This window comes from Octodon degus, unplaced genomic scaffold (genome assembly GCF_000260255.1).
Source record: "Octodon degus isolate 3935 unplaced genomic scaffold, OctDeg1.0 scaffold00058, whole genome shotgun sequence".
Lineage (NCBI taxonomy): Eukaryota > Metazoa > Chordata > Mammalia > Rodentia > Octodontidae > Octodon > Octodon degus.
Window position 1 is genome coordinate 3,372,141 of NW_004524634.1, and position 11,217 is coordinate 3,383,357.

General features: G+C 41.7%; 1 protein-coding gene across 2 annotated transcripts in view; it reads right to left on the bottom strand.

Moving 5' to 3' along the window:
• Positions 1 to 1,340: 1,340 nt before the first annotated feature.
• Positions 1,341 to 11,217, bottom strand: part of Exoc6b (exocyst complex component 6B) — a 650,136-nt gene continuing 640,259 nt past the window's right edge. For both annotated transcript variants that reach the window (XM_023718391.1, XM_004634081.3), the window contains 2 exons: positions 8,654 to 8,766; positions 1,341 to 4,682 (listed from right to left, as the gene is read on the bottom strand). In XM_023718391.1, coding sequence (XP_023574159.1) covers positions 4,556 to 4,682; positions 8,654 to 8,766 — 240 coding nt within the window. In that variant the 3' untranslated portion in view covers positions 1,341 to 4,555. The remainder of the gene's footprint in view (positions 4,683 to 8,653; positions 8,767 to 11,217) is intronic.

Sequence of the window (11,217 nt, forward strand, 5' to 3'; positions counted from 1 at the left end):
TCATCTCCTTAATCAACTGTAGGCCTCTGACTTCTGAGGAGTGTGGAGTACTCTTGTCCCCTTAGTGCCACAAACCAGTGTGGCCAGAGAAAGGAAGTGCCTTTACTCATCTTTAGACATGACCTGGGGTTCTGATGGGGGCTTTCAGAAAAAGGTGGGTGGTAGAACAGCAGATTGTGAAAACCTGCCAGAGCTATAGGACCTAGGGAAAGGATGCTGCTGCTCAGAATTTCTGGCTTTCTCTCAGGGGCAGAGCAACATTTCCGAAGGGCTTTAGCTATTCACGGCATTTTAGTTATTAATCTTTCTTAAATATTGACAAAAGCCATAAATCTTCCCAGAAAACCTTGGTGGGAACACACACACACACACACACACACACACACACACACACACTCTTACACTTTAAGGTTTTTGGGACCCCTGGTGAAGAACTGAGCTCTAGAAGGAATTACAAGCTTTGGCAACAAAGTAAAAGAGCAGGTAAGGTTCTAGTGGTGATGTTGGGCAGATTCTACTTGAAAGACTAGCTTTACACTAAGCAAGCAGCTGACAGACTGATCTGAAAGGTTGCTCCTGCTTCCTGCAGAGGTGCATAAATGGCATCATTAGCACCAACCCTGTGTTGAGTTTAGAAGAAACCAGAAGGCAGAGCAGCTCTGGACACATTTGCCAATGCTTGGCCCTGAGGCACACTGTAGAAGTGGAGAGAAGAGGCCTTACACTGTGCATGTGCTGTGGCTCAGGACAGGCTGCTCATTTTAGCTTTCCATGGCTCATCTGTCACATCACTGTAAACTAAGGACCATCACTCTGGTTTCAATAGGAAGAATGATGAAATGTAGGGAGTTGCCTAATTTGTTCAAGGTCATTTAGGGAGTTAGCAATGCTGCAGGGATAGAAACCCAGGCCTCTCAGGTGTCAAAGTCCATCACACAAGACTTCACTGAAAAGGTTCTTCCGGGCCTCTTTCCCAAGCCAGCCTAGGAGGTAAGCAGGTGAGCTGCTACACTGACATTCTGGACTTACTCACCATAGTCCCATGTGCACCTGGCAGATTTTTCACCATCTTCCAAGCACATACCAGGCTTGTGCCAATTTTGCACTCTACTGTGGTCTGTACCTCAAATATCCCCACAGTTTAACCCAGCGGTCAGAGATGTGCAAGGCCACAACACAGCACCTTGTCTTGTGCAGAGACAGGCTTTCTCTATACCAGCATCCTGCCTACTTTACTACTTAGTCCAGCTGAGTGGCAAGCGTTTGTTGGTGTCTACCACCAACCACACCTACACTTTGTAAAAGTTATAGAAGAACAAAAAACCCAGGAGACAACACTGTGGCTTTTGAAACAGGTATGTAGGCCCTCTCGTTTAATAGCAATTAAAAGAGAAAATGTACAAGGGGAATGAACATGCTCTTTCCACAGAGGCACTTTCCCCTAACCATCAGGCCCATTTACATCAGTAGCTCTACTATCATTTTAGAGAAAGAAGTTCCCTTTAGAGTTAAAAACAGACCACTAAAATTTCCCCATAAATGTGTAACTACTTGTGCAAAATAAAAAGGCCATTTCCAACACATTAGTGAAAAGTCATTATAAGTGCAAGCAAAGAAAGAAGGAAAAAGGAAGTAAATAGAAAAAAAAACAGAAAAACAAAAGAATTAAAAAAAAAAAAAAGAAGAAAGGAGTCAACTGAAGCAGTCAGAAGAGTCCTTGGAGAAGGAAGACTCGAGTAGAGGGCTTTCTGAAGCAGCCCTCAGAGTGTACTCAGAGACCCAAGGAAGGTTGCGGCCAATGCCATTCCTTTCCTGGGTCTGGGACTTGATAAGCTAGCACTGGTCAAGTATGCAGCAAAGCTAGATGACTTTGAGGGACAGGGAGACTGGCCTGGTGTACAATGAAACCACCAGGAATACTCCATGAGGGGCTTTTGCCAACAGTGATGCTGCTGGTTCTAATTCCAGGTTTTTCTTGTTCTCCACTGACAACAGTGAGTGCTAAAACTACTCAAGTTGTCTATATTACTACTGAAACCCACGAGGGTCCCAAACCAGACTCTTCAGAAACATAGATCTGTGTTTTTCAGAACATGGGCAATAGCTCACAGTGATCAGAAGGAAGAGGCTTCCAACCACACGTTTCTGCCCTTTTCTAAACACTCCAGGAACTAATACATATGTTGGCATGTGAGCCAGATATGAGGAGTCTGAGTGGCATGAACACATGCTTTGCATAAGTCCTTTCAAGTGGTGGCTCAGGTATAGGCCTGCAGACAAAACTAAGAAACTCTCACTTCACCAATTTAAAACTCCTTGACATTGCTGGTCCCTATTTTCATCTTTCCTGGGTCACTAAGAATAAGTCTCTATGTACACTTCAGAAGCAGCATGTTGGTTTGTTTTGTTAGTGAGGAGTAAAGGCAAATGGAGAAGTAAGAGGAGGTACACCAAGAGGCCTTATGAGTTGTGTGCTTGAATAAGCCTTTTCTTTAGCAGGACTTCATGTCAAAGATGTAGAGCAGCCCCTATTTCTCCATGTTGTTCATCTTTTCCTCTACAGTACAGGTCTTCCAGGGCAGATGTTTGTGAGTAGACCAGCAATAATGACTCTCTAGAAAGATGAATGCTGCACCATGCTTGAAATTCACTCCACTCCATTCAAAGGCTCAGCATGCAAAGCTGAAGAGATCTTACTACAAACTGCGTACTAGTATAGAAGGGTATCTGGGGTCCTTCTGAAGTAGTAGGACTTCATATCAGCATGACCATTTCTCACCTTTTCCAATACAGTTATGGGCTTGGAATCTCTTAGGTCTCATTCCTACAGGCCACTGACTTCTTTTGGCTTATCAAACCATCGTTCTAAAACCCTGGGCCAACTGCTTAGCCCATAAGCTAAGTGTCAAAGGCTTGCAGAACTTGGATGCAGCCTGGTTGTTCCAGCTTTGAAAAGGGCTGCACATCAGCATGGATATTTTCTTTTTCATGGTTTTCAAGATATGATATGATAATGGTAGGGGGTAGAGAATGAAAAAGGAAGCACTACTTTGCTCAGAAGCGACTCAATGGCTGACAAAAGTTGTGCAAAATTCTGATCGATGAAACTTCCTTCCACTAATCCAAGGTGGAAATGCCCACATGGCTTGTCATTATATGGTGATGCACAAGTCCACCCTTACCAGTATGTGTAGTAGCATCTTCTTGAAGTGTCTGAAACTGTAGGTTCCTCTAACTGATCTTATAGCAAAGCCCTTACCTTAAGGCTCTGGAGTCCATCTGGGAACACAGACACTGCCTCCAAGATAAGTTGGTTTAGGCTCCAGAGTTTGGGAGATAGGATTATAGGCAATTATTCTCAGATAAGGCCAAAGGTGGCTTTGGGAATGGACTTTAGAAAACAATAAAAGCCTTGGGCTTGACTAAAAATAGCTTTGGATATAGTATAGAATTTAGTAAAAATTTCAACTGGGCAAGAGGCAAGATGCCTCTAGCCCTAGTTGGTGGCAGTGGCTTTATCCTTACTCTAGCCACGGCTGCCTCCACAGTGCAGATCTGGGGACATTCCCCTTAAACATGTTGGCCAGAAAGTTGTTTTAAACACAAATGAACATTCCAAGTAATCATTGGGTTTTCTGTAAGGATAAAGGGAGGGCTATTTCCAGGCTTTTAAGATCTGGCTGCTTGAAGAAACAAGCTATGCCTCTCTCTGTGAGGACCTACAGAAATGACTGTTGAGCTACATTCTGAACCAAGTGCTCTGACCATCACAGAAGGGAATAAGATAAAGAGGAAAAGGGTCTGGGGCTGTAATTCAAATTGTTCTCTTTTAAGATCCAGCAAAATACCCTAGGCTGAGCCCAACATTGCCAATGTGAGGGCAATGTGCAGTGAATCCTGGGATCCAGTGGTATAGTTGTTTATCCTTCCATAGAAAACTAAAGAGTAAAACTCCTGGGTCATAATCAGAGCTTAAGAAACTGCATCCTTGGGGAACTGAAGTGAAGCTGTCACCTTGCCACAAGCTATGCTTGTGTGCTAGTCAATGAAAATCAGCAGATTGAGAGATGGACATCCAGAACTATCTTTGGTGTACTAAGTAATGTCTGATAGGCTCTTCCCTTGTATCAGGATGGACCAGCCTTATCTATGTGGAAAAGGGCATGTAGGAGTGAACAGGATGTATTTTATTACTTTTTGGTTACTCACCTTACCTCCCAGAAAAAGCACCCTGGATAGTTCCTGGGCTTCAGTACTAAACTGTAGAGCTATGGAAGAGAGGTGGTTCATCACATCTGGAATGATACCACTTCTTTTCTAGGATAATACAGACAGTGTAGCAATAACCTTCTGAGTCCCCACCTAGCAACATCATATGTACTTGCTTATCCTTATGTCTCTTTCACTAGGGAAAGATTATGTGAATACTGTACAGGGTTAATAAAAAAATACATATGTTCTCTTTGAAGAAGAAAGCACAAATGCAGTGCCAGCTTGAGCTGGATCCTAGACTGTGGAGCTGCAGGAAATAGCCCCTGTAGGCTGAGGCCAGCCTTCACGAATGGTGGCTGCTGATGAGTCCTCGAAGCTGCTTGGCCACAGTGTCAATCAATTTCTGCTTGTCTCGCTCATTTTTCCGAAACTGTGCAAACATATTGTTCTTGCGGCTAGTATCCTTCATCCTAAACAGAGAAGGAAAAAAAGAGGGGAAAGGGTTTGAGGAGATATTAGAAGAGAAATTGCAGAAAGTAGGATGACATGATGTATTCTAACTGCTATCCAGAGTGCAAGAGTCCAGACCTTTCCCATTGTGAGGCCTGTACTTACCTACTGATCAGGAAGCTGTCCTTCTGGCATGCCCAGCCCTCTCAATTTCAGTCATATTTGGAAAATGGCCAAGAGCCAGCTTTGGAGGGACCAATCTTCTTATTTGCCCCTCACCTGCCCACCTCAGGCATTCCCTTCTCTCCCCAGGTATGCACCTGATACAGGAGGATGAGACATGCTACAGCTTTCTTGGGCAGTAAGCCCTTACAGAATGTCCAGCATCCACTCATTACTTTATGAACCTGTTGGGACCTTACAGAAGGTATTTGGAAGTGAAGCATTAAAATGTCCATAAAACTAGCAATTCCAAGAGAATATGAATAAGTAAAAGTCACTGTGTATTTCTAAGCCTCACTCTAGCTGGTTTCTTTCTCCCATCCCTAAAGAAATTGAGAGTTGACCAATCCCTTTTCTTTGGTCTTAGAGTTAGGCCCTGATAGGCAGGCAGTCACGTGACTAAATAAGTGTGCTAAGGAAGGAAGATACCAAAGGGGAGACCATCCTTTCACTTGAGAAACCAGGGCTTTATGCTAGAAAAGCCTTTGAATTATGGCTGTCTATATTCTTAGATGTTTGATCTTTGGGTCATGCTAAAGCTTCACAGATGACACTAGTTCTAGAGTACAAACAATGGGAAGTTCTGGCCACTGGTTATGTGAGATGCAGAAGCCTACCTGGGAAGCATGGACAAAGGAACTGTCACAAAACCTCCAAGTCTGACCAAGTCATTTTGACAAAATCTATAAATCTGCCTTTCTAGATCCTCCTAGCACCTATTGGTGATGATTAACTCTGGTCCCAGCCTCTATACACCAAAGCCCAAGTCCACAACTACTTTTAGTGTCAGACAATTAAGGATAGTAGACAGACTCCTTTCTCTGGAATAGTGAAGACCAGCCTTTACACCATTCCTTTGGGAGCTGGGCCAGCTCCTGTACTTCGTGGCTCCCTGGGCTGCATGGAGATAGGCTATAAATGGGAAGAGACAGAGGCTGACAGTGAAGTACAAATTATTCCCAGATATTCTTCCCACAGGACTTTGAGTAAGCCTGGGCCTTTTTCCCCCTCACTGGGTTGTGGTTTGTAAAGGGGGCAGATTAGAGATCAGTTAAGTCAAAAGGGCAGAGATTTTACAAGGGCATTTATGTCTGCTATATGTATATAGTATCATACATTCCAATATATATTCCAATATATATATTCCAATATCTTAAAGGTATTTTATATGGCAAAAAAAGTTCTGATGAGAACCACAGCTGTATAGCTTTGCTTGATGACAGCCAAAACTAATTGAGACTTTTCTTCCTAATTTAAGCTCAAAGTAGCTCCTTTGGGTTGGAATTATTAATTAAATACACTCAGAATCACCACCAAGATGTGGAGACCTATGCTTCCAGAAGAAAGTAGGGGTAGCTGGGCTTGGGTAAAAAGAAAGCATAAAGGTCCTCCCATGACTCTAGTGATGATAATAGTATTTGGTCCATGATATACTAGTTGCACAATTTTGTTTGTGGAACTGGTCTCCTTTTAGATGGCCCCAGAGAAGGACTTCCCTTTCATACTGGGCATGTTACAAATCCAAAGAATAGTAACATCAAGCAAAGAAAAAAGGAAGAGAAAATGAAGCAAAATTACTTTGTATATCACAGACATTTAGCTTAATGTCCTGTGTGATCATTTATTGCATAACTCCTTGAAGTAGTCCAGGGACTGGCAGCAGAGCTGGCCTTCAGCTCCCATGGGGAAGCTCCTATACTATGTAAGGGAAAGCGAAGAGAAGGGCAGTCTCTACCCCTGAGGCAAAGATAATAAGAATTAGGTACTCTATGAGTAAACCTACATGCTCTGAGGGGGGACAGTGACATGCTGGTTTGTATTCAGGAATATTCCCAAGCCCAAACTCTCTCCCATCTCCCAGCCCATTCTGGAAGCCCAAGATCCTCTTATATTCCCACTATGGCCACTTCTCAGTGACATAGAGGTCTCTTCTTTTTCCTGAATGTCTTCAGCAGGTAATTTAGGTCTTTCTATGTCTCATCATGCTAAGAAGCCCAGACAGAAGAGACTGTCAAGCTCCATGTAGCTGGCTATGGGAAAGCAGGAATGGGTCAGGTAAAGGCATTGATTCCTAGGAGGCTGGAAGATTTAGATTTTAAATGATCTGAGTAGCCTTTTCTGTACTGTGTTTGGAAGGAAGCTTTTAAACTGTGTTGATTGCTCGGGATAAAATACAGCTTTGTTACTGGTTAGACAGAATGGTAGACAGAGTCTGATTATTTTAACCCACTGCTGATCCATAGGACGTGGATAAACCTGTACTTTCTAGATTTACAGATTCTCAGGAGCAGGAGTACAGGACTGCTTACGGAAGTACTGACCTGAAGGATCTCAGAACTTTTGGATGCGTAATAAATGTAACCATTTCAAAACCAACTCAAAAGTCAAAATGTTTCCATACTGCAACTGGTAACAAATTCTGGGATTAGGCCTCACCTATAATGAGGAGTTTTCCTTTGGAGACTCAGAAAACCAAGGGTCTCATCACTAGGATGTAGGGAAACTGCCAATTTTTTTTTTTTTTAAACAGGGCTGAAATTTAGACCTTAAACTGGTAAAAGCATAAAATGTTTCAGAAAGCAGAGTAGAAACAACCCTTTAGTGGGCACTGGGGGAGACAAATTCCTGCCACAACTCCCAGCCCCAAAGGAATTGGTAAACCAAGGGTCATTCTAAGGATCAAGGATAGAAGGGGTAGCCAGCCAGTTGGCACCAGGCTGGTTTAGTAGATTAGTATGTCAGGGTAGGGGGGAAATTTACAGGGTGGGGATTTTAGTGTAGTCATTAGTGTCAATGAGGAAGCCAGTAGGACTTGCCTCAGGATGGAAAAGGCCCAAGTGAATAACATACTTACTCTCTAGATATCCTAGGGAGGAAGGTCATTGGGAGACAGAACCATGGGAAACAAAGTTAAAACGGAAACATCAGTCCTTGACACCATGTCAGTCTCTTGGTTCCAAACACATAGTGCTACATCCTGCTCTTGCCTTCCTTCCATTCTCTTCCTTTTCTCTCTCTCTCTACCACAGAACACAATAAGAAAGATACACTTTGACTTCCCCTGCTTCAGGCTCTGCTCTGACCTCCTGACTCTGGGCTTTGCCTTCCTAGGACTTCAGACATGCTTGACTGGTCATTTATGTAGACTTTCTGCACTGTCTAGATGTGGGTGCTCTTCTGACCAGTCATTCCAATTTTAAGAGAAAGCTGCCCTTTAACATGAGTCTTAGTCTCTGGTATGCCAGCTCTTGCTAGCTAAATGAGCAAAAGGCAGAGACAGGCTGCACCGCACAGGTCAAAATTCAGGTCAGATGAAAGTTTCAATAATTCCCAGGACTTCTCTGATAGGAACCAGAGAAATCTCCTGCTCTGTGGGGCTGCTCTGTGTATCATCATAGCCCAGGTGACTCTGACCATTCTCACTGTGCTCACCAGGTGAGCCTGAGCCCCAAAGTAAGGCAGCTTCCTTTCTTATTTGCTCTAAAGACACTTTGCCATCAGGCTGACAGTGTCAGTGTCAGAACACAGTACTGTCAGAGTCTAGTACTGTTAGAGGTCTATTTGGCCTTATTTGTTGGACTCCAGAATTAAGAGGCTATAAGAGGAAGACTAGCCTGTCAAGTACAATGATTGAGACAGCTGACAGCACCCATGATAACTTCAAGAAGAAGGAAGATTTTCCAGATATTGGGACCAGGAAAATTATCTTGACATCCCCTTATCCCAACTTCTCCTCTTCTCAACACAGGCCATGTCACTGGGTACTCACTTTTCAAGCAGTGTCAGAGCTGTTACAGGATTTACCCGTAGGTACTTGCAGTTGGGCTGGCCATAATCAGCAAGGTAGGTCGACCAGTCCCACTGGATGAAGAGATCCAAAAGCTGTAAAACATCCAAATCACACAGTAGGGATTAACCAGGCAGACAAGACAAACCAGAATCCCAGAAAATCCCATCTGTTTACTAGTAGCTAACAGATTTGAAATAGTAGAAATAAAATTGTCATAAAAATGGCTACAGACCATAGAGCAACTTAAAAAATGAATAAACATTAGAAGATGGTCTATGCCACAAGCACGGTGACACTGCTAAGCCTAAAGGCCAGCAGTAAGCCCTGAAAGGCAGGCCTGTAAAGATTAACACTGAACTGATCCAAAACACAAGACTCATGGTAATCATTTACTTATTTATTTAATAAATACTCATCTAATACCTTCCACATGCCAAGCAGCATGCTGAAGGCTCAGTATCAAACCATTTACTAATAAAAGTGGATATAGCCCAGTGCTAGAGCATACTTTTCAACTTTGGTTAATTTAAAACTGATACTATGCATATTGTAATTCTATAGATTGACCTCAAGTTTGTTAGAGCCTTTTCGTTATTGGTTAATTTAAAACTGATACTATGCATATTGTAATTCTACAGATTGACCTCAAGTTTGTTAGAGCCTTTTCGTTACTGCTTCATTATATGACACAGCCTAGGATCCATAATTACACTTCATTGTCATGTCTCTTTAGTCTCTTTTAATTGGGAATATTCTCACAGCCTTTTCCTTTTTTACATGATTTTGGTATTTTTTGAAAGAATATTATCCCCCTGCCTCTATTTTTTTTCTCGACTTGGTATGCTGCTTTCTCGTAAGATTCAAGACATGCATTCCTGACCAGAATACTCCATAAGTAACGCCATGTCTTCCTCAAGCTACTACATCTGGAAGCAAACAGTATTTGTTTGTCCCTCACTGAAGATAATTTTGATCACCTGATCAAGAAGTTTTCTGATTTCTCCACTGTCTTGTTATGCTTTCCACTGGAACTAATAAACAATTGGGAAGACTAAGACCAGGAAAATACACTGTTCCTGATTAAAGTTTTCACTTATCGTTAAGTGAAGATTCTTGCCTGATCCAATATTCACTATGTTGGTTGCAAACTTATACTATTCCACCAAATCCTTCTCTCCATGTTTATCACCTGTCAATCATTCTACCGTGAAGAATTGTTCTTTCCTTTCACTTGGTTAATACGTTTATCAAATGATTATTGATAAGGACTGATGCATTCCCACCTTTCAATGGCTTATATTCATTGCTCTGCATATAGTTTTGGTACTACAACTGTCCCAGATTTGGCAAATGGGAGTCCCTTCACACAGATGGCTTTTTGTGACAGCCCCCATAATTTCGTGGGTACTTTCTGGTATTTTAGGAAGTTAGGTTCATGTTGGTTGCATTCATCTGGTGGCATGGCTGCAATCAGTCCTTTCTCTGAGAAGACTGTTTCAGTGGGAAAGTTAACTGGAGATCAAGATTTAGGTGGTAGATATCTTCATTATTACTGGTATGTCTGTTCAATGCTACTTACTGGGGGGCCAATATGTGGGGAGCTAAGCTCTTTTAGTAGACTGAGCTAGGAATACTATGGATATAAATATAAATACAAATATATATTTTAGAAATTATAATTTCACATCAATACCCCAGTTCAAATCCATTCTCAGTGTTCCTTTTTTGCCTTCCCAGTGAGAATCCTAGTGTCCCATTTGCTCAGTCCTCAGATACAGCTACACTGCTTTCAGAATTGTTTGTACCTAGCACTAAAAAAAATGCTACCTAAAATGAGTTCAAGATTTGTTTGCAATGCTCCCTCCCAAGTGAAGATTAAATGTATATACTATCAAGTAATGTGTTTATAAATCTCTTTTCCCACCTCAGTGTAGTTACAGTATTCATCTAAATGCATTTAGGATCTTCCTTTTCATTTGTTTTTAGTTTTAGGCTTTTCCTCCCATCCTTGGTAATTTTTTAAATATGTATGGCATCAGTATGCTTACAAAAGGTAAAACTGTACCAAAAGGTTAACCTGGAGAAGCAGCGCTCCTTCCTTTATTGTATTCCTTTTACTCCAATTTGTTCTGTGCTCTGTAAGTCACCAACTTCACTGTTTTTAGTTTGTTTTTGCTACATTACTATTTGTAAAGATAAAGGAGAGATAAGTATCCTTTCACATCTCTCCTTTTATTCTTTTAAAGAAAGTAACACATGTGCACTTCAAGCATCTTACGTTTTGATAAGTAGGTGGTGGACAAAGAATAAAAAAAAACAGAATCAGAGGTGGAGGACAGAACTAACAATCATTGTTCCCCAAATTTTATTATGAAATCATCTTCAAAATTTTTACCATAACTTCATGATACATATATCGATATTTATGTCATATTTTAATAGATCCATGTTTTAATGTTAATAAAATTTAAAAGAACACTTTACATCACTCTCTGAATGGGAAACCACTACACTTGCCATAAATAGTAGGTAAATACTGGCAC